Genomic DNA, 24,401 nt, shown 5'->3' on the forward strand with positions numbered 1-24,401 from the left:
ACACCATGCTGCAACTTTTCTGCTACGACCCCCATGAGCACTGCCAGCTTTCAGGACCGCAACCTCGTTAAACTCAGTTTCCCCTTGAGAACATGATTTTAGCGCTAAAGACGACAGACACACTTTACTGGTGCTTGCATCTGTCAAACACCAGCAAACATTAGTTAACTTGAAATGGTACGGGGTAAACTTGGAAGCTGGCACAATTCAGTGGGATGGGAGTGTCAACCAAAAATCTGTGCACAGTACAGCCCCTGTTGTGGAATTTTTCAGCACGGCGACAGTTGTCACACCACCCTTGTTAACCTATATTCGAATCTCCTGATACTATGGAGAGACTTGTTGCATTGGTGGCACACTGAAATTACCACTGTGTCGAAACATGGAGCCTGCCAGTTGCCATTCGAAGTATGCAAGTCTGCCGATGGAAATTTTTTCTGGCGACTGTTTCTTGCTGCTTCCTGCTGGCACAGCCATTCCATTCCACGCAGACAAACAAAATGCGCGCAGGCCGCATGCAACAGGTTTGCGTTGTTGTGTGAGAAGCAGGTTTGCCAACGGGTACCAGTCGGCTGCGCAGTAACACCCAGTGTATGCTTAGATGCAGATACCTAGCGGGTCCGCCTTGGTTCATTCCACAGAGGCAAAAGCAACGCTTTCTCATGTTTCTCTGATGGTGCTTTTCAATGGAGTCAACTATGTATTGCACTAAACAAATAGACAGAGAAATATTTTATGGATTTGCGAGCAGAAGGATGCTAGGGCTTCTACCCCGTGAGAGCCGTTCTTAGTCCAAGTGCATTGAAACCCACAAGCGCCGTCAAAGTTGCCCACCCCGGACTTCCACCACAGCCTTCACCATCCCTAGCGTTACATCTGTATTTCTGAAATGATTAGTAACGATTAATTATTAACAGTGACTCTTCACGGCTAGTCAGTGAGTGGAAGTGTTTTGGTTTGTTGGGTAAAAATCAGAACAGACTGCTTTCACCATATGTTGTGAAGTGGGCGTGACGGTGACCCTGGCTCGTCAGTGAGCAGAAGTGGTTTTGCCGGTTGGGTAAAAATCAAGCATGACTGCATTGAGGAGCAGACGAAGAGTGTGGAGCACGTCAGACATACTTTTAGCCTGTGTGATCAGTGTACGTGCTTTGTGCCATTGAGAAAGTTAGCAGGTATATCCCGTGTATTACGTTTTTTGCAAGTTTGTCCAACATATCTTTGGACGCAGCGTTAAATCATCAATTCCTTTTAAAAGCAACACGAAGCCAGCAGGTGAGAAAGAAAGAGGTATGTTAGTAATACTACTAAAGGAAATTCAGGCTATTAGCAATGGTTCAGAACGACATGTAAACAATCTTTGCTAGAATGCACAGTAGTTGACGAAATACTGCAGGGCACATGCACACGTGATTGCAAAGAGGGTTATGGCATGTACAGGTAAGTGCGTAAGGCTGATTTAGTGCAAATATGCTGCATGCACACGTAAATAAAAAAATACCATGCAAAAAAGATGAACAAGCCAAATGAGGTTAGAGCAAATAGAAACAGCAACTACGCAGAGTCATCTAGATGGTATGCTTAGAATGTAGATAAAACAGTTCAACACAGCACGTAGCACCTGTTATTGCTGAAACCACTGACGCATCACCTAGCCTGTCATAAATGGGCAAGATCACATACGTTTGGCGACATCGTAAATTTTGGAGCACACGAACACAACACACACGGAAAATGCCATAGTAACTCCACGCTTGTAACGACAGGGATCACGGCAAGTTGATGCGCACGAACGAGAACTCGCTGTCACTGCGACGCACCATTGCTAACTGATGGGGCTCTAGATTATTCACGTATACACTCCTGCTGCGACACGAATCTGGACACTTGCAAGTCGAGTACGGAGCAGTATCAAAATATTTGCCTCGCGTTGTGATACCGACACAACACCGTGTATAACGATGACTGTGATGGTATAGCATCGATGACTGCGGCGCCAGCAGCTTCACACAAGCAATAAACCTCTGGAAAACTACGACGCACCACACACATCGGTCACGTTTTCAAGGCAACATGGTGCTTCGTACCTTGCTGCACATTTTGGGGCAACAATTCTGATACCTGTACATATTTGATATGAAATCATTGCGCTCTGCGCAAGCGCTGACCAGCACTTCGCGTTGCTGCCACGAATAGTCATCGGACTTTGACGACTGTGAATTAGAAGATACAAGCGCGAAGACACAGGCTTGGAGCTGAACACCTCACATGAAACGAAAACACAGCGCAGCACCGCACCACTCGTGAGCGACTCCACACAACGCCAACGCTTGTACATTCTTGCTTGCCTCGGCACCGCGCGAAGACGGAATATATATGAAACAGGCTAACGGAACAAACTCGGAACAGACGTGAACTCTACCCGTACGGATGCCAGTACGGGGCCAAAACGCCAAAATTCGCTCTTCGATCGAATTCGGCCTCTTCTCCATGCCGCTCGTACGTAGGTCATCCGTAAAACTCGTTGTAAATCTATAAAAAGTGCTTTGTTAACACAACATCTTCTACGCGAGTGTCAAAAACAATAACAAACTCGAGTTTCGCAGAGAAAAATATAATGCAAACATCTACAAAGCATGTTCGTGACGTCACGGTGACTAGGTGACGTCATATTAAAAGACAATAAACTCAGGCTAAAAATAAATCTTGATATTGGAATATTAATGTGTCGCTGCCAAAAGTATATGCAATACTATTGAAATAATTGCAGTGCAATGCAGTTACGCAATTTTTTTGTTGACGTACATCACTTCCGTGGGGCGCACCAGCCAGTTCGGGGGGAATCGGCTCGGAAGCCCCGGGTTGCAGCAGACGCAGCCAAGTTTCAATCGAAAAACGGCCTTCGTTTTTGAGATAGAAGGACGATTTTTCAACTCTTAAGCCTGGCAAAGTAGCGTTTGTCGTCGTCATAGCAACAGGCTTGCGCGATGGCGAACGCAGACGCCTCCGACGGCAGAGTTTTCAAACTGGCCTAATCTAAAAACGTTTGTCGTAGCGACTGCGCTGGTTTGCAAGCGTAGCGAAGCAGCCACATACCAAGCGCCTTAAAAATTTGTCCGTTCTATTCGCCCAAATTTGGCCGCCGCAGTTGTAAACAAGTAAGCAACATGTCCATGGGCTCAAGAAAAATCACGTGACTTTCTCCACACTTTTTGCAATGCATTGGGGGTGCTAGGGGCCTCTCCTGAGTATTCTTTCCTCCATGAGTGGCTAGAATAGGAAAGTGTTATTAGCGCCATGCAGCGCCTGCGAAGCGCTTTGAAGCAGCCTACAGGGATCCGCGAGGGGGCGCGCGCGATCGTTTACACGTTGCCTGGTGAGGCGCGCGCGGATCGTCTGCAATGCGACTGCCGCTTTGACCAGAGAGACGCACCGCTTGTTTCATGTTCCGTAGCAAATTTAAAGGTGCATTAGTTCCGCGAAAACAGAGCGACAGTTTTGTGGCCGCTCTACGGTGTACAAGTCCTGCAAAAAGAAACTGTCGTTGTTTGGCGTTCCGAAGGACACACGTCTGTATTGGTGCAGTGGCGTCGAGCAATGCCACGTACTGAGAAGCGGCTCAAGGAAAACACCGCTGTGTGCGAGCTACACTTCGGCGAAAGGTACACCTCCCGGCACATTGAACATACCGTGAACGGAGAATTTGTCTCAATCTACAGGGGCAGGCCACGGTTGCCCCCGGAAGCTGTGCCCATGCAATTTCCAATCTCCCGAAGTACCAGCCGAAACAACTTCCCCGAGCAGGAAGTGTCAAGCGAGAAGCGCACCCGCCGCCCCACCCAGCAAGAAAAACGCTAAGGATGGCGACTTCCCTGTGAGTGCAGTGTTTGAAGAACCCCCATGCTCCTTTTCTGTCAAGAACTTGACCCTACTTCGGCAACATGGGCGAAACCACAGGCTGAGTGTTTCGCCCTTCACAGTGGCTTACAGCGTGTGTCGCACTGCGCAGCTAAGATAAAGCCAAAGCCCGTACACGTACCCTTCCAGACATTAAAGGCATTTACGAAGCATCTGGCATACTGAAGGAGCCTGCCACTCTCCCCGTCCATGATTAACAAATTCGTTTTGGTCCTGTAGCTGCACTTTTCCATGAAGGCATTGAAAAAGGAGAAGGCATGCCTTTTCGTGAAAGGAAGAAGAAGGAAGAACCGAAGGTCGAAAACGCTTTTCCGAAGACAATTCGAGAAAAAATGCTTGACTTTCTTCACACACACACAAAAAAGAACTAGCAGCGAAAGGCAAGACCGACTGAGCAAAAAAAGTTGATAGCTTCGAGCCTTTGTAATTTTGAAGAAATCATGAGAAATTCACAAAAAGTGAGCAGTTTTTGTCTGTTTGTAACGAGCACGTCGAAAATAAAATGCGTGTTTACCAGTTACTAGACCACAATTCTCTGATTTGCTTCATAAGTGGCCGAGCCAGCCGGCTATATTCGGCTGTCAAAGCGCGCCCAGTCGGTTGTGAACTTCCATTGTAGTAGTTCTTAAAAATGCGACATTCATTGTATCTCAATTTGCGCGACCACGTAGAATAGCTATCAAAGAGGCAGTCTCGATGTGGTGATGCACGCGAATACATTAGTACTCCATATTCAGCCGCTGTCGCAGCGAACGTGTAAGCGCGTGACAGCGCCACCTGGATTTTCCTCCAACAGCGTCACGCGGGAGTGGGCGCGGTCATCACACTTTTCTATTCTAGCCACTGTAATGATACTTTTTGGGGCGTTTCTCTGAGCGTTATTTGATGTTTCTCCTGTGTTCGTTGTGCTGGCTTCATTTTCGTGACGGATATGACGTCATCGAAATCTTGGTGTACCCGGGAATGCAACACTTTCGTGTTAAATTATCTTAACACCCTCCCTACTATGAAGTGATACGAAAATATCAGTGCTTAGCGTTTGTTCTCAACCAAATTATTATTCTTTTCGGGGGGGGGGGGGGGGGGGGGTGTGCTCGTGATGATCGGCGTGGCCAACCGACTTGCAGGAGTATCGGACGTCCGACACACCATCTACGCCGACGACATCACGTTATGGGTCACAGGAGGAAGCGACTGTCACACAGAAACAACGCTGCAGGAAGCAGTCAAGACCATCGGGGAGCAACTGCGTGGGTCCAGACTCGTCTGCTCCCCATCCAAGTCAGAACTGCTCGTGCTCCCGCCGAAGGGAGCGGGCAGGAAAAGGAGGCATATGGAAGCCACATACGAACGCCCCCGGATAAAGATCCGTACGGAACGAGGACAAGTCATACCGGAGGTCGACAAGATACGAGTGCTCGGACTGCTTATTGAGCGCAATCGCGTCAACGGTGCGACGGTCACCAAGCTTGCAACGAAGGCGGCCGCAGCAATGCGCCTCATCAGGAGGGTACCTATACCTAACAGACGAGCGGGAATGAAAGAGGAAACTCGCACTCGCCTCGTCCAATCCTTCGCAATCAGCCACATGGCGTATATCAGAAATCAGAAAATCTTTATTTCATGAAGAAAATCAGATACAAATCAGATATATGGCCGCCTTCTACAACTGGCGGCAGTGCGAGGGCACCAAAAGTGATCCCACCACACGTAAGGTATACAAGACAGCGCTTGGGCTCTTACGGAGCACGAATACCGAGACGTTCGTGGCCCTGGGCGTCCACAACACCCTGGACGAAATAGCCGAAGCTCAGCAAACGGCACAACTCGAGCGACTCCCCGAGACGAGGACTGGGCGGCACATATTACGACACCTGGGCCTTACGCCCATGGCGGACGGGACACAGAGCGAAGTCCCGCTGCCGGACAATATCAGCCGACAGCTCAGTGTCTGCCCGATTCCGTGGAATACGGATCCCGAGCACAACAAAGAGCGACGACTAGCAAGAGCCAAAGCCCTCATAGACCTCCATGCTATATAGAGACAACGGCGCCGTCTACGTGGACGCGGGGATGTATCAAGACCGTAACGGCGCTTACGCGGCGGCGGTAGTAGAAGCATCAATGGGAGTTACAAGTACAGTGGCGGGCATCCATGCCAGGAAAGCGCACCACACGGAAGAAGTGGTCATCGCCCTGGCTGTCGCCGAACCCAGCTGCACGACGGTGTTGTGCGACTCTCGAACAGCGGTACATAATTACGCCAAGAGCAGAGTGTGCAGTGAGGCCGCGCGCATCTTGCGCAAGGCTGAAGACAACGGGCGGGCGCACCAGCGTTGTGGTGATCAAATGGTTCCCGGCCCACATGGACAACACCATATCGGGACGGGGGAACGCGAACCACAACGAGACGGCCAACGCAGTCGCGCGAGGACTCACTAACCGCGCGACAGCACGCCAGGCTGACCCGGGGTACGGGACACTCGACATCACCAAAGACACGATGACCAGCTTCAAAGACATAGTGAAGTGGTACAGACTGAACAGACCAACTATGTCACCCCCTCACCCGGGACTCACCCGAGCTGAGGCAGTGTTATATAGACAATTGCAGACGGGATCCCTGCTCACCCCGGTGCTTGCCAAACACATTTGCCCCAATGTGTACGACAGTGATGTGTGTAGACTGTGCACAAAGGAACGAGCCACGGCAGCTCAGATCCTGTTGGACAGTAGCGTGAATCCGCGAGAGGCCACCGAGAAGACGACGATCCCAGCCATGGAGGAAAGAAAAGGCTCTCTTTCCTCCATGTGATCCCACCGCAGCTGGAGGCTGCGACGAGGAGCCATGACTACGACACACAACTCAAGGCCACCCAGCAGGTCTCGGCAGCCCTTGAGAAGCAGCGACCGGGCGAAGCTGCGGGGGAAGGGGGCGCTAGCCTTCCTGGACCTGTGGACGGAGCTCGTGCGCAGACCTCAAGGGATGCCCGCGACGGCACCCAGGCCGCGTCACGGTGAAAGCACCTCCTCCACCATGTGGAGGGAGCCTAACCGAACTGCAGGCGATTCAATAAACTTGTTCTCTCTCTCTCTCTCTCTCTCTCTCTCTCTCTCTCTCTCTCTCTCTCTCTCTCTCTCTCTCTCTCTCTCTCTCTCTCTCTCTCTCTCTTTCTCTCTAGGGAGGTGGGGTAGGGGGTGCCACTTTTTTTTCTCGTCCGACAGACGAGAAGCAGGTGAAAGTATATCCAAAGAAACATTTGAAGATAGCATACTTGCACGCACTCAGCATTTATAATAACAGGTCTGTCAAGGGATGCTGCCGCCGTCGATCTCGCTTCCTGATAAATAACGGATCAGCAAAATCGAACAGTTCGTCCTCTGCCGCAATAACACTGGCCACAGGAAGCTGCTGGATGAGGGGTTGGGGGAGACGAGGGGGGGGGGGGAGCAGGGGGGTCTATTGTTTATAACCTCTAAAATGTCATAAAAGAATGCATTCGGTTTATAACAGAGTTTCGTTAGGCTAGGAGCCCCATCAGCGCATTTGTACAAGTAACACTGTTAAATCGAATCTATATGTCGCTGAGAAAAGGAAAAACCGGCAGTCCCTTCTACGATGAAAGCTCCCCCTGAGCAGCCCCATGTGCATTCGCGAAGAAAAATGAAGTTGGAGAAGATTTACAAGTAAAGGGAGAGATATTGGCTTGGCTTATTGATGAGGTAGCTACAGTTTCGCATATACCGGTGCTGGTAATTGGGAACGGCACATCAGAGAAAGTGGGAAGGAGCGTCGCGGCAGAACGCGTGCGCAGAGAGCGACTGCATGAAGCACAGTTAAAGCGACAACGGCGGGGAGGTGCGGAGGGGGTGCAGGCGGAAGAGCGTCAAAGTAGCAATTGCAAACAACGGTAGCACGTTATGTCAAAATAGGTAGGTCACGCGTATGGTGGCCTTCTAGCCACCATAGTCACGCGTCACACGTCTCTCCCTAGGTGCAGGCATCGTGCGATCAGCGATGCCGCGAGCAGGAACGGGAACGAGCTAATCAACACCTTGCCGATCCCGCAGTTCGTGCACGGAAACAAGCTGCTGTAGCTGAGTGCAAGCAGCAACGGCGTACTGAGGACCCTGCAGTGTGTGTTGCTTTATTTATTGATTGATTGGACGGTTTAACGCGCCGACGCTACTCAGGCTATGAGGCGTGGCGTAGTGAAGGGATCCGGATTAATGTTGACCACCTGGGGATGTTTAACGTGCGCCGAAATCTTGAACGAACGAGCGTGTTCGCTTTTTGCCTCCATCGGAAAAGCGGCCGCCGCGGCCGTGAATCGAACCCGCGTCCTTGGGATCAGCAGCACAATGTTCAGGTGTCAACCAACCTGCATGCGTGTATTTTGCGGTGTAGTTTTATTTTCTGCAGCTGCACATGCACCCTGATAACCTTGTTAAATAAATGTATGTCAAACAGGCAGTTAAATTTCTTTCAAAGTGCACCCTCTCTCTGAGCGTATCACCTGTATAAGGCAATATTCTAGATAAATATTATTTTCCCAGAGAAAAGAAATAGAACGTAATTCCGAATAGTTGCTACGATCAAATGCTTCCTTCTCTTTAGCACTTTGACAGGGGTTGTACGAGGCACCTGCCAGGGTGCACATGGACTTGACTACCGGTGCATGAACAGTTTAAACTGTAACATAGTGCTTCAAAGGGAATGGATAGTCATGTTGGCAGTTTCAGTGAAATAAAACAGACCTTATTCACTCCTCATCAGCGGGAGCGGAGGGGCACATGATGTGGATAGAACGAATTACCCATCCTTAATCTACACGAAAACTTCCGTGCACTATTCCTTCTGCCTGGTTGGACAGAATCGTTCACACGCGTTCGATGCAGTAATCTGTTTTTATATTCTGCACATGCAGTTCATACGCTCCCAGAAAAATTTGTGGGGTTAGAGTATCATATTCTGTAACTTCTTCTGCCTTTGAACCCTTCCAAATACCCGTATTGTCTTAAAAGCCCAGGATATCATTGATCTTCCTATTTTGGAAGCGCAAGAGACCAAAGAAGAAGAAAAAGAGCACGCAGCTCGTGTCGTCACGCGAAGGTCGTGGCTCGTTCCCGTTTCGTCAGAGAAGAAGGCCTACACGAAGAAAGCGCTGCCCCCCGTCTTTGACCCCCGCAAGGCCAGCGAGCTTCGGCGTCCCTCAGCCGCTGCCCCTCCGGCAGCGCTCTGCGTACTCCTGGGGGCTACGGCAAGCCTGCTCCCATCATGACTGAGAGCAGCGAAGAAGAAAGCGAGGTAAGGCAACCCATGAAACGGTGTGGCTAAGCCTTTTCTTGTGTCTGCTTCTTTCTGGACACGTCGCTTCGATCAGCCGTTTGCCTCACGCATAAAGCGGAGGTGGTTCGTTTAGCGGCTTATCAATTTCTCTCGTTGACACCAAGAGCCTCTCAGGCGCATTCTTTGCGTCGTTGAGCTTTTGGTCAGGGCGGGGCAGCGGAAAGGTTGTCGGTATACATCATCTAGCCGTGTCGTTGTTTCATCCTGTAGCCTTTTAAGGATGATAGTTTTTCTTGGGCTACTTAAACCCAGAAATTTTGGTCTGTCTGTATGTCTGTTTGTCTGTTTGTGACTCGATTCAGCCACCCGGCCAAAGTAAAACAAGGCCTGCGCAATAGTCTTAGTCACAGCTAAATCTGCCAGTGTAAGACCGCTGTAATGTGCATACTTGTCAACATTGTTGAAGAACAAGACATTATGCAAATATAAGACAACAAATTAATACAGAAGTGATGTTCGCAGTGTTCATTTATAAAAAAGCATACATGCTTGATTTTTGCGAAATTAAATACTTCATCAACTGCAGAAAAAAATTCACTCCGCCGTCGCCTGCTGTCGCCCGCACCACTATAGCAGAAATCAACCGGCAACAGTTACGAAAAATTCCGCTAGATAGGTTTCACGTTCTGCTTGGAGCGCACGTGGAGTAGGGCAACGCGGTTCTAATTCACGCGCGTCTCTGCCGTACGGCAGCGTTGACATCGAGACACCCGGCGTGGAGCAGTGGAACCCGGTAAATTTAAAATGATTTAAGCAAACCTTTGGCGTCGTTACATTTGTAGGAGAGCGACGCAACAAGAGGAACAACATGAGCGGTGAGCGGGAAAGCGAAGGGAGGCATTTACTTGGCAAGAGTCGATAAAGACGATCATCTTTTGTCGATATTTGCAACGAAAGGAGCATATACGCGGCCAATTTTTTGTAGTGGCTACTCTCCAGGTAACCATTATAATTTCATAACATGCGGCGGTGCCTCGCATATTCGTACCAGTGCGCCCTCGACTGCCGTTGAAATATTGGTTCGTGCTCTCCCAGCGTGATTGTTTTTTTTTTATTGTTGATTCGAAAATGTTCGTGGTAATGATTGGACTGTACGCCTAGGCCGTGTGCATGGCCTGTTCACTCTTTTCTGTCGTCTACTGTAGTGATTGGATGTTGATATTATCTTTTTTCTAATCTGCTGGTTGCTTCTTTGTTTTTGTTTTTCGGCTTAATCTCTGATAATTTCCCGTTATACTCTTTGGCGGTGTGTATTTTTCTGGAAGCTAGGTAATTATATTGGGGAAATTCGTTCAGCAGCGATTGTCTATTGGCTGCATAGACGCCGTGCACTTTTCACTGCAAAACAGTTAGCCGGCAAACCCAACTCAACACAACCTAAATCTATACATCCTAGCGTGTCCCAATCTAAACTCAGCCCCATAATTTCGATTCGGCACATATGCGCGCGTACCCTCACTACCTCGCCGGCTAAACGAAGTACGTAAACCAAATTTAAGGCAAACCATTTATGCACCTAGGCACTTCTCATGGCTTTGTGAATGTGGAATCATTACTGCCAATCTCCGAACGGATATGACGCCTTTTTCTCGTTTTTACAGTCTGCTTACTCTTCAGCGCCAAACTTCCCTGGCCGTCCACTTAGTAGAAGTTTTACTGGTGCTATTGAGGTATACTGATTACAGTAAATCACCATAACTGACCGATGAAATTCGAGGATAAGTGTTAAGTTGAACGTAACGCGCTCCTGTTTTGTGCAGCTGTAAGGCCATGCCCACACAGGTGCACCCTTCACCTATCGGTTGTAACAACACGTCTTTAGTGGTGCTATCATGTCCTCCCATTACTATCGCTATCATAATTTTCCTCTGCGTCGTATCCACCTCTCTTCCTAGATGACGGAGATACCTGGTCAATCGCCCTTGTGAGCCGTACATAGCGTGAATGAGCTTTACTGCTTGTATAATAAGCATGTTCAAATTACTTCTGTAGGCCTCAGTACATGCCTGTACTACACGGCTGTTTCAGAGACCTTCCAAAGACCGTCGAACCAATTGTCTATCGATTGCCCAATTGTAAATACATAAAACGCATTTGCAATGAAGCGTTCACCAGTGAGTTAAACGTTGCCGTGCAGCATAGACGTAACACATGCTTAAGTCGAAGGACGCAACGCACACATTACATAGGTGTGCGGTTAGTGAGCTAGAGCCAAGGATCGGGCGTTGTGTAGCAGATGCGTGCTGGACTCGCATTTCGAAGGTCAGGGATAGGAAACTCGTTTTTTGTTTTTCAACTAAATTAATCTACCTTTGTTTTTGTCTCTTTTTTTGTTTTTTTCGCCATCAGCAATTTTGTGGGCCATGTCTCGGTCACGCCGACAAAGACGCTGAGTTTTCGGCCAATCATGTCAACTAATGCTGTTGCATTAAAATTTAATAGAACCACGGAGGTTGTCCGTGTCAACCGCGCTGGGATTGTGCTGGGTATTGAAATAACCGACAGAATGCCGGAGGCGCTGCGCGAAAGTAGCAGTTCGTTTCTTTTCACGGGTACGTCACCTCATTGATGGAGAAAATAGGAAGTGACTGCACGAGGAACTGCGGCCTACCGATTCTCTCTCCTGGCGGTAGAATGAGCACTTGCCATTTTCTTTTAATCTTCTCTGTGTTTTTTAATTCCGGACCCCAGGTTTTACGATTGCCAGTTATGAGTCTTCGCGATGTAAACATGAAAACATGCGTGAATTCACAAAGTGATTTGTTTGCGCTTGGCTCGATACATTTCAAACATGTTGTCAAGGTAAATCCTGTCCTTCCAGGTGTACGGCCGGAACAACTTCCAGAGCCGGGCGCACAAGCTCGCCGCGCTGTTCCTCATGACGGCTGGAAGCGCCAATGCGACCCAGTTCCCCTTGATGTTCATCGTCTACGGAGGAAGTAAGAATATATGGGCAGGCAGTTATGACTTGTGCGCAAGCAGCAGTACTTTCAGAAGTCCGCGTAGGGCGTCTTCACCACAATGCTCCAGAAGGACCAAATGAAGTGACACACAGTGCAAATTCGACGAATGATGTGTTCGGGCATTCAATTTGCGAAAAAGGGGCTTCTGCGCTGGTACGCTACGCAATGCAGATTTATGCCTTGCGTGTTGTCCTTGCGCACATTCACTTTCTTGAAATCAAATACGTTGGGCTTTGTCATTTGCCGTATTTGCACACTTAGTAACTTCGGTTGGTCATTCTGGAGCCCTGTGGTGAACATGACCTACATTGACTTCTTAGAGTGCAATAGAGCGTGAATAACTGTTAAGTCTTGACATTTTTTATTGCGTGCCTTGAATGCAGACCAACATTCAGTAAACGTCAATTATTCTTCTTTTCTTATCCACGTGCAGTAGTTCTGTGTTAATTAAAATGAATATTGAAGGAGAGGTTCGTGAACGGTAACAGCGAGGATTATTACTTCAGGAAAACGTTTTATAAAATGCAGGATAGAAAGGAGAACGCTCTCGTAACTACTCAGTCAAGAAATATATGCGACCTATCAAGGCAATACCAATCGGTGTGCAGGGCCAGAACAATGAAATTATATTAAATATGTTTTCAATCTTAATTACTAGGAGAATTCTGGATTGGCAAAACTTTACCGCTACAGTTCGTTCTCTAAGGCCCGATTGGCAAGCAAACATATGAAATCCCTGGGGTCTCAAATATTCCGGAAGCAGAACATAAACGTCCCTAAAGGGACACTGCAACGCTTCCGATAAACGCTCTCACTCTTTCCTTTGCGTCTGGAAGCACTTTGAAAGCTATAGTCATTGCCACCGTGGAGCGACGCTGCGTGATTTGCTTGTCGCAGCACACACACGCCTTCCTTTTCTGCTTTGCTTTGTGACTTCAGTTTTAGGGCCCTATTCTCGACTGCACAAATTGCCGGCAATTCAGGCAATTTTCCGGAAGTCTTTTCTGATTGGCTTTGAATTTTGGTCACGTGCTTCCGGTTGACAAAGCAGTTGTGTGTGCTGTCGTCATTTTGACGTTTCATGTAGTCTACGGACACCAGTTCTAAAGTTTGCCTTGTTTCTCGTTACTAAAGGCGCATAATTCTTGGCCGGCAATGAAAAACCAGACTAAATGCAGCGGACTTGACAACGTAAGCCTGTCTTTGCTATTAAACAACAATACTGCTTGTAATACACACCCCCTCTGTGATTGGCTGAGAAGGCGTGACGTAATTTAAACAGTTGGCGGGAACGATTACGTCATGCATTGGCAACTTCAGCCTGCGTAAAAGTGACGTAATGCTACGTAACAGCTTAAAAATGGCGGCTGTTTTTGTCGCAAAATACAAGCAAAATGGGGCAAAATATTGCCCCGGCTTACGGCGCCGCGAAATCTGCGGCAATTTGCAGCAGGCACAGTTTCGCATGCGCGCTGTTTAAAGCGTGTTTCCTACCGAAACAAATTATAGTTTCAACTGCTTCCAAGTCAGCGATCATGGAACATACAAATAACATGCAGTATTTTGCTTTTATGTTTGGCAATGAAATAAAAATAATTTGAAATAAAAAAAATTAAAACAAATAGGTGCAGCACGTCACTGATTGCTTACGTCGTGCTTACGCAAAAAAACATGGGCGAAATGCCGGCAATTTGTGCAGTCGAGAATAGGGCCCTTAAAGTGGCTATCGAATACGTTCATTTCCGAAACTGAAGCAAAGCCAGCCAATAACCACTACACCGCAATAATGACGTAATTCCAGCAGTCAAAGGACGCCAAGAGCTGAAAATATAGAAAAAAAAAATTGAACAAATTTATAGGTTATCTGACGGGCATAGAGCAGTAGTTTTTGGCTGAGATACTTTGCGACCCCTGACATGGATGTACTGGATGTGTTGGTTGACTACTTTCTGCAAGCATTTAAGATTTCAAAAGTTGGAAAATGTGTTGCAGGGTCCCTTCAAGGGTGTTCTGCTGCATAATTCGACGAGGCACTGCTATATTCCTATATTTCTCGTTCAGTTGGGCGCTGCTGGAAGTGCAGCGTTTGATAGACCTGTCATACGAACTTGTCCCTGTGCAGCGCCTTTCCTGCTGGCGTACCTGGTTTTCCTGGGCACCGTGGCGCTTCCCATCATGCGACTCGAGAGCAACCTGGCTCAGTTCAGCGGAGACGGGAACCGAGGCATCTTTAGCGCAGTTCCACTCTTCATCGGTGAGCATGCGCAGAAGCCTCACGCGCTGTTCTGTTTTGCTCACCATCTATCCTCCGACAAAATAGTTTGTGGAAAATGGGCCATTGAGAAAAAGTACCAGCAGGGTTTATTTATATGGCTGTATCCCGATAACAATGATACGAATTTTATCTCGAAGTTCAAACGCGGGACTGAGTTATCAAAAAAGGTATGCTGCAGTGACGACTCCCAGCCACTTTTCGGCGATTTCTGCATGACGTCACAGAATATGGTTTCTGTGATTGGTGGGCGTCAACCTCAGCCACCGCAAAGAAACATGACGGGCCAATTTTAATAATGCCTCAAGTTCCGTTTCATCGTGCCGGTGGAATGGTAACATGCATTTAACGAATTTATGACAACGTTTTTAGTGCTGGCCTATGTTACGCCTCTTCTTGCCATATTACGTCACGGTAGCGCGAAATATGAAAGTTAAATATTCATTGCGCTTTTTTTTTTGTTAAAAAACGTATTTCATGACTGGAATAGGGTTTAGTGAGTAACCATAAGCTAGTTCTTTCAAACGAAAGAGTTTTTTTTTCTTCGTGGCTCCTGTAATGCACGACGCAACGGGACGAGCACTGCAGACTGTTTTGTTTTCAAACACTTGAATATGAACTTACTTCGATGTAGAAACTTCCTGCTTACCTTCTAGAGCTCAGAACCTAGCAATATCTTATTTAGGAGCTGAAGTCTTCTCATCCGCCATAAAATACGCGGAACTACACACTATGAAAAAACATCGCTATTTGAAGTTTGCAGGAGCAAAGCCGGAATCCCGCACTCCAACCCGAACATTTGAAAATAACTAAAGGAGAGGTTTGAAATGAATTCAGTTTCCATTATACGAGCCTCTGATCTCTCAGAATGAACATGCACCAGAAACCCGGAATAATGTGTTAATAAATTCCTATGCATATGTTCGTGTGGCAACGCTTATTGCATGCAAAATCCGGATACCTGAACGTTTGCCCGGCCACCGCCATTCTCGTTACTGTGACAGTTTACTTGAGGACCCTGCTTAAAACAACTTCAAGCAATGTGTATATTAGAGCGTAACCTACTTATCATGCGGTATTACCGACCTCTTTGCTCTAGAACTTTGGAAGAGTGCAACGTTTATGGCTTTCTGCAACCCAACCAACCGTTCGGTTTTATTATCGCACAGGCTTGGGCTACACGATGAGCCTGTACGCGATCGTGCACATAGTGGGTGATTCGGTGCCCGTGTCCGACCAGCTGCTCTTCCTGTTCGGGTCGCTCCGAAACTTCACCTCCTGGAGCGACTGCCCGCACTTTATGACGCCCAACAGGACGTGCTACCCGCTGCATAGGCACGGCTTTGTGAGTGCACCCAAGATGCCGCTCCTATAGTTGCATGCCTCCTACCCTGGAAATAGTAACCCTACGTACTAACAAAGCACCGTGATAAGGGTGGTGCGGCGATAATTGGAACACTTCAAATATTTTTCCCGAGCGAAGCGCCGCTCTGTTTGCACTCAAACATCACAAGAAGGTCGTGTGTTATGGTCTATTCTGTTTGACACCTGAAATAACGACGGTACTACCTGTATAATCTGACAATAAATAGAAACTATTCTGGCCTATCGGAAAATGGCGGCTGATCTGGACGTGGGAGCCAGCGCTAATTGATCTTGGAACGACGGCGCCACCTGGGGTATGCAGAGCGAAACGCACGTTTGGGATTCACGAAATGAAGGAGCCAAATGGTGCACCAGACGGTCAGAAAACGCACCTAGGAAGGAGCCAAATAAACTAGCAGAATATCAGAAATCCCGCTTTCACATTTTCTGATCGTCTGCTGCACCATTTGGCTCCCTATCGTGAATCCCAAGCGTGCGTTTAGCTCTGCATATTCCAGGTGGCGCCGTCGTTCCAAGAACTTGCGCTGGCTCGCACGACCAAATCAGCCGCCATTTTCCCATAGGCGAAAATCGTTTTTATTGATTTTCAGAATAAACAGGTAACTACCGTCGTCGTTCCCGGTGTCAAACAAAATAGACTACAAAATTCGACCTTCGTGTGAAGTTTCAGCGCGAACAGAGCAGCGGTTCGCTCAGGAAATTTTTTCCAATGTGTTCCTGTTATCGTCGCACCACCCTGTATAAGGAACAATTAGTAGAAGGAAACGCCACATACGAAGACGACGGATGAGCTGTACCTTCAACTAAGGGACTCACCGGTCAAACCCGAAAATAAGATACATCGGGCGGGCGCAGCTTGTACAGCGTGAAAGCCTAGTCGCACGTGGCATGTGTAAAAAACAGACAAAACAAACCTGAGAGTGAGTTATATTAGGTTCAAGAAAATTCTATTGAGATACAAATAGCGACACAGGATTGCCGGTGACACAATCTCCAGAACTCCTCCTTATGTGAAACGCTTCAAGCAGTTGACGTGCCGTAGTGTCATGGCTCCTACGGTGAATGTTTATCTCCCGCAGTACTTTCTCGCTCATAGAAGTATACTCCCTCGCTCGATAGGGAAAATTTCGGTTGCTCAAATGAAGTAAGATCTCGTTTTGCGCGCCTATGCAGTGAGGAGCGCTATCGTGAAAAGCAAGATTTATACCAGCGTAGACGTATTTAATGTGAGAGAAAAAGAAAACAACCGTCACCGTGTGCGGTCATTGCTAGAGATACCTGATTACTCTACCTCATGCCAGCACTAATTACTCCTTGTATCAAATCAACACCCAAATAGCCTGTGAAGTTAAACAAAGGAGCATGGTTGAACGACCCTGTTTTCACAAGTAGTTGCACATTTATGTTTAAGGTATTTTTTTAATTGTTACATTTATGCGGCAGTATTTCTATTACCATCCTCACCTGATAAAGGCACAACTTGCTGTTATCTATAATGGAAACTCAATTTGAACAACTTTATTCAACGCTCAGCAGAGTACCGTTTGGGTGAGTTTGTACAGAGCGAAATATCGGAGCGCGCTCTGCGTGTCGTCTTCTGTGTTTCTGTCCCTCGTCTTGTGCTGCGCTCCGATGCTTCTTTATTTAACGCACACTTTAAACCTCTAAATAAACCAGTCCTCAAACGTCGCCAGGAGCATTCAGGAAATGCCGGGGTTACATATTTGTCAGCGCAGAATGTCGCCTTCGTATACCGCCCTACTATACCTATAGCTTTTCGTGCCTCGCTACTCTGCCCTTGATGGCAGACGGCGGTGCGTAAAACCCGTCGAAGAACGATGGGGTTGTTTATTTTGCCGAATTTACTGGTTCTTTCAGCCCGTTTTAAAGGGACAATAAAGGCTGGAAACAAGTAAGCTTGTATCGCTAGATTACAGTGCCGAGAATGTAAAAACACTATTCTCGCAACTAGGTAGTAAGGCAGAGCACGCCAGAAACGTGAAAACAGGTGACGACGCGGCGTACACTTTTGCGTTTATGACGTCACAAGTTTGTGAACAGTGAGAGCGCATTGGAGAACCATTTAAAAATGTTTTTCTCAAATAAACAGTTCGGAAGTGGTCGAACACATGATATACAGTGAAACCTCGTTAAACCGTACCTGACGGGGACGCGAAAAAGTCCGTACTAACCGGCCTTACGGCAAAATCTTATGCATTAGGTTGAAGGGAAACCGAGTCGAGTATTCGGCTTAACTACGTATAAAAAGAAACTACGGCTTATGCGGGTATATAATCCGTGGGAAGTCTCGCGATTAGGACAGAGCGGTTCCGTCAGTCATCTGGTTGGATACTACGATGGACAACCCAGAAAATAAAGTCCGTCAGCCATGTAATTGGAGCTGCATAAAATTTCGGTGACGGCAGGTCATACCTAGAAGATATTGGGTAGCTTTCTCTTCCTCTCAAAAGATCGACACGAGAGAACAGGAGATGCCTACAGTGGGAGCGTATTAGCCGATGTTGCTACTGCCCTATATTTCTCCTCAGGCGTAGGCGCACAATTAGGAGAAACCGGACATAAAACACATTGTCTTCAGACAGCGATGGAACCGCGGGAGTTTGTGCTGGTTAATTCCCCAGCTACTGGTTAATTCCACAGCTAATATACCCTCCTATGTCCGTTCCCTTCGCGCAGGCGCTGTGCAAGACTGCCCGCGCGAGACTGGCGGACGCCTTCCGGAAGCAGGCGCTGAGTCATGGCGTACCCGCAGTTGGAACCGGAGAGCACATGCAAGTGGTGCTGGTGCCTCCAAAGGTGTACCAGCACGACGTGGCCGGTTGTCTGCCAGCCGTGCCCAACTACCTGCAGCAGTACCTCGTGTGAGGTTTCACCGCGTAAACCTCCTCTGGATGGTTACATCACTGTCGCATCTAGTATCATAAGCTGATTAGTGAGTCATGGTGAATACGCATTTATGCGTGGGTATGTGTGGGGGGTGGTTTCCGTATGCCAGTTCTGTCAGACTTCATATGCCCAAAGAACTGAATACACAAATCTTTGACGATATGTCCCGACTTCCCTCAACTAAGGCTGTATAGGAGGTGCATGGCAAATGGGTGCTCCATGCCCTTCGCAAGCGGAGGATTTAAGACTGCCGAGCTCGGCCAATTCGGCGGGTTTGCAACACGGCTGTGCTTCACATTGCCAATAAGCGAGCACGCTGCCGCTGACTCACACCGGAAGCTTTTCCATGTCGTCCAGTTCATCCAATAGCTTTTGATAGTTCGTGAATTTAGTTCTCCTACCAGGCCACCTCTGTCGTAATGTCGGCATGTCCGCGAACATCGACTCCAGCTTGCCGGGCGGTATTCGGCTTGCCTTTCTCCCGACGACGCAAGTTCGCTCTCCAGCTCCTTTCCTCCGCTCTTGTTCCTCGATTACCTTCCTGCCTTAAAGGGGCACTGACACAAAATTTTGAAGGCGAGATAACTTCGGAGATAGATTGGTGGGAACACATATACATCATCTGCAAAATATCAGCGGTGAATACAGCATAGAACATATTTAAAATCAATTTTGAAGTGTGCGAAACGCAACCGAGCGGCCAGCAGAGGACCACGCGCAAGTGTAAATAAACAACATCCAAACACGTCACGAGTTTGTGTTTGCCGCTTCCACACTGCCGGCTCGCCGCTCCAATCGGAGGGCCGGAGGGCGGCGCTTCTGCTCTCGAGATCGAACGACCCGATCGTTGGCGGCGGAGGCGCCGTGATTTCGTCAGCTCATCGGGCAGCTGGCTGCGACCAAAGTTCTACAGCGATTCCAGGCACTCTGTTTCTATTACTGTTTATTACCATTGGATGCGGAAACGCGCCGGAGGCACGAAAAGCCCACTGAGCAAGCCGCACGGTCGTTGTGCAGGCGGCGGCCACGGCCGCGATAGTGGCCCACGCCGGCGCAGGTAGCTCGAGTGATAGCTTGTTACCGCTGCACGAAATTGTCCCCAAGTCCCGACCATGGTGGCTTACATGAGAAAGGAGTTAATGATGCCATGGCGGGTTGCATTAAAAATTGTCATCTGCACCGCTTACGAGAGCGGCACTAGAATATCCGCCGCAGTGCTAAGCCGAACACATCTGTAGGCGGACCTGTAGGCAGACCGGCCGGCTGCTCCCAGCGCGCGTCTTGCCACCCACCGTCTCGAGCGTCGCGCGTCGTTCGTTAGCCGCGGTAGCATTTGCACTCGCAGCGCCTGCGTCACATCCACGGTCGCTTTTTAATTAGGCGCCTCACGAGATCAGTACGGGGGGGCATTCGCAGAAACTGCCGTCGATGCGGATTCGACAGTGCTACGGCGGCTCTGCTCTGTAACTGTGATATCCCTCCGACGGTCACGTGGTCAGCTTTGTTCACAAAAAATCCACAAAATCCATCGTTTCGCGGCACTCGCTGAAACCGAAACTGCGACTGGCCTCATTGAAAATGCCTCTAATTAAACAACCGTCGCACGCTGAAGCAAATGAGGTTTCTACAGGTTATAAGTAGGTCACTAGCTACTTATCGCAATAAAAAAAACAAGATGCAAAATTTTTGTGTCAGTGCCCCTTTAAAGGGGCCATGCAGACAAAATACAAGTTCGTTTTATTCGAAAGAATTTTTGTTTTATAGTGCCCCCAGCACTTACTTGTCCGGAAGGAAACGACGCTTTATTCACTGGGTAATTAATAAATTTAGGTTAATATTTTTAAGCTCCCACCAAATCGTGTGTTTTAACGATGTCTGCAATGACATCATAAGAACTCAACTTCAGGCCGTGAAAGGGGAGTCTTGTTTACCGTCAGTCAACCTATATGGCGCCAACATACCGCAGCGGACCGTTTTTTTCCTTTGGTTTGTTTTTAACCGTATTTGTAACTGGCTTGTTTTTGTTCAGAGAGAAAGTATGTTTCGTGAAACATGGTGCTCACTCGACAAATACGGTCTCGTACGCCAATCCGCCAGTGTCGTCTGAGACAGCCCCTAAGAGCCGCTGTGCTGCACAGCTAAAACAAGCATAGTGCGCGCAGTACCAACAGCAGCACGCGTCGGTACTTCTTTTTTTCCGTGTACTTTCGTAACTTCCATTGATTATGCCACCATTCTTATAGCTATAAAAAGAATGTGCCCTAAATTTAAGCGCAAAGATCTCGTTCGGAAAGCTTATAAGTTCTGCCTAATTTGCATGTGCTTTTGCCGGCCTCTGCCAATCGCAGAGCTGGTGCGTATGACATCGTAGGTTCTGTTGCGGGAAATGATGGTGGGTCGCATGGCTATTCCCTTTTTTTCCTGGTTATATCTTATTTGAGTGAAGTTTACGGTAATAATTGTGTCAGTAGAGAGTCATAGCTGATCGGAAAAACGGTTCCGGTACGGTGCGCGGTACCCGTTACTGGACCGTACCGGGAAGGCTCGTTTTAAGAGTTATACCAGACGGTAACTACCGGACCTGCAACCGTGACTGGGAGCGGCTTGGGTTGTACGTCGTTTGGCAATTCTTCGTGAGTCTCTGGCGTTTCCCACGCTGAAATATTAGTTTTCAGTTCTCAAAAGCGCTAAAGGCAGTATTAAAACAAATATATCCAACGCCCCTACGGAGATTCGAACCAGCGACTGCGGGAACATGAAGCGGGCATTTTACCTCTAATTCATCTCGAAAGATGGCGCCAGCAGGTCAAGCTGGGCTCTCAGTACATACGGCTTGCTGCTTCTAGTTTTTCGTTGTATTTGAGAGTCCCTGACACTGATAACGCCTGTTCCTCACTCACCGACTTGTAGACGGGCCCCATGTTTCTGTTAATACTATTTATGTAGCCGGATCACCTTTATTTAACCTAAAAGAAACTATCGTACACGCGTCGCTCGACGACACAAGCCACGACAGTGCCAAGCGTTCGTCTACTAAACTCTTTCAAAGCGGCCGTCCGCTTTGGAACGACGAACACGGTACGTCTCGCTACCGTCTGGGCAAGTCGCTCCGGTTTACGATAGGGTTCTGCGCATGCGCGGTGGCGTCCAGACGGTAGAGGTTACCGTACCGGAACCGCTTTTCCGATCTGCTATAACTCTCAAGGGTGATTCCAACGAGGCAATCTTTAGAATGAACCAAACTTGTGCTTTGTCTGCATGGACCCTTTAAAGAAGCATAAATGACAACCATCTGCGCTTTAAATTCCTTTGAAATAAGCTCAATTCTTTAGTCATTTTTTTTTCTTTTAACGTGCAGTTGTTATATGTAGGCTATCGCCGAATGATTTCGGTGCTATAGTATGTCATCCAAGTGACACAAACGAAAAGTCTTCGTCCTATTTTCGGCCCCTCTACGAGATTCCGGTATCATTAAATGGAAGGAGCCTTGGTCTTGCCATGGACATAAAAAGGGGAACGATGCTTATCCAATAAACGCCGCAGGACGCTATTTCAGTTGGTTTTATTGTCCACCTATGGTGGCTTTCAGCATTAATGAATCTGCTCCGTAAAGCGACGTTCTTTCCCAGGCGTAACATGCGCTCTCCCGTGCATGCATTGGATGCGGACGCAGCCGGAGGCAGCAGGCCGACTGGTCAGCGAGCTCCCTCACCTACATCCGGGCGCCGCCGCTGCTATCGCTGGCCGCCGTGTGGATGCTGGTGTTCGCCATCGCCCACCAGGGATTCACCACCGTCAAGCGTGTACGTATGCATATAAACAGGAAGTAAAGCGGCGAACACATGTGCGTCGGCGAAAACCTGTTATCCATGTGATGGGATCGGCCGATACGGAGCTATTCGGCAGCCAAACCTGTCCATGAAGCGGGGGCACGTGCGCAGAAGCGTCCTTTCCAGCTCGTGTGTTTTTCCTTAACCGATATTTAGCTTGCACATGCGTATAATTAGCTGACGCTATATAACCAAACTATTAACTTCGCATTTCATGGAAATCGGTGCCCCAGAGAGTGACCGAAAGTGCTGGCTGGGCTGTATTAGTGCGAGAGCATTATTACCCCAGCTACACCCATTAGCATTAACCCTGTAATGCACAAACAATTAAAACAATAAAGGCAATAATGGTTTATTACTTTATAGTTTCTGACTCAAGCAATAAAGAAACGCGAATAAAAATATTTTCTCACAGGGTTATAAATTATATAATGTGTCATAAACGCATAAAAAGAAAGTATATATACACCAATATATTGAAGAGATATATCTCTGAACGCGAGTGCCTCTGTCGCTTATCGCAGTTCGTGTACGCGATGTTGGGGATCCACCTGGCCACAAGCTGCCTGCTCCTGATCCGCGGCATCAGCCTACCTGGTGCCATGCGCGGCCTCAGCATGCTGCTCTACGCCGACTGGAGCCACGCCATCAACCAGGAGGTCGGCTATAATAGCGTATACTACCACCCGTGTGACTTTTCTTATATTTTCTCTCGTAGCTGCAGCGGTGAGGTAGAGACGCGTTTTAAGAGCGAAAACTAGTTTAATAATGCGCAGATGCTTACACGAGTCCCATACAAATCCAGAAAAGCTCGGCGCTACATGGATTTACAAACGCCCGTTTGTACGAGATTTCGGCGCACGTTAAAGATCCCCAGGTGGTCACAATTAATCCAGAGCCCTCCACCACGGCGCGCCTCACCGCCTGCGTTGCGCCGGCGTGTTAAACCCTACAATCAAATCAACCAACGATGCGTTAATCTATACTGTACGACGTTTCCATTTGGAAGGCGCGAAGTTTCGATTGATTGATTGATTGATTGATTGATTGATTGATTGATTGATTCATTCATTCATTCATTCATTCATTCATTCCTTAATTCCTTAATACATTGATTGATTGATTGATTGATTCATTGATTGATTCATTCATTCATTCATTCATTCATTCATTCATTCATTGGTTGATTCATTGATCGATCGATCGATCAATCGATCGATTGATTGATTGATTGATTGATTGATTGATTGAATCATTCATTCATTCTATCATTGATTGATTGATTGATTGATTGATTGATTCATTGATTCTTTGATTCATTGATTGATTGGCTCATTGATTGATTCATTGATCGATCGATTGATCGATCGATTGATTGATTGATTGATTGATTGATTGATTGATTGATTGATTGATTGATTGATTGATTGATTGATTGATTGATTGATTGATTGATTGATTGATTGGAGTGTTTAACGCGCCGACGCAACGCCGGCGATGAGGCGCGCCGTAGTGGAGGGCTGCGGATTAATTTTGACCACCTGTGGACCTTAGAGCACCGAAATCTCGTACACACGGGCGTTTTTGCTTTTTGCCTCCATCAGGAAAGCGGCCGCCACGGCCGGGAACCGAACCCGCGACCTCGTGCTCTGCAGCACAACGCCTTTGCCACTGAGCCACCGCGGCGGGTGGCGCGAAGTTTCTTGCTGTCAATCTCAGTCACTGTCTGAGATTGTGTCGTGACAGTTGGTTTCGCAAACACACTTTTCAGCAAT

The 24,401-nt window shown here is 47.8% G+C and overlaps 1 protein-coding gene across 1 annotated transcript; it reads left to right on the forward strand.

Moving 5' to 3' along the window:
• The first annotated feature begins 5,017 nt into the window (after window positions 1-5,017).
• Window positions 5,018-23,356, forward strand: LOC144146211 (sodium- and chloride-dependent glycine transporter 2-like). Its single transcript, XM_077678174.1, has 10 exons — window positions 5,018-5,428; window positions 6,745-6,935; window positions 9,136-9,226; window positions 12,090-12,207; window positions 14,354-14,485; window positions 15,673-15,848; window positions 18,587-18,771; window positions 22,470-22,599; window positions 23,151-23,285; window positions 23,345-23,356. Exons 1-10 carry the CDS (start codon window positions 5,018-5,020, stop codon window positions 23,354-23,356), a joined length of 1,581 nt encoding a protein of 526 aa, XP_077534300.1.
• Window positions 23,357-24,401: the final 1,045 nt, after the last annotated feature.

This window comes from Haemaphysalis longicornis, unplaced genomic scaffold (genome assembly GCF_048455015.1).
Source record: "Haemaphysalis longicornis isolate Haplotype H1 unplaced genomic scaffold, Haemaphysalis longicornis Haplotype H1 scaffold_7, whole genome shotgun sequence".
Classification (NCBI taxonomy): Eukaryota; Metazoa; Arthropoda; class Arachnida; order Ixodida; family Ixodidae; genus Haemaphysalis; species Haemaphysalis longicornis.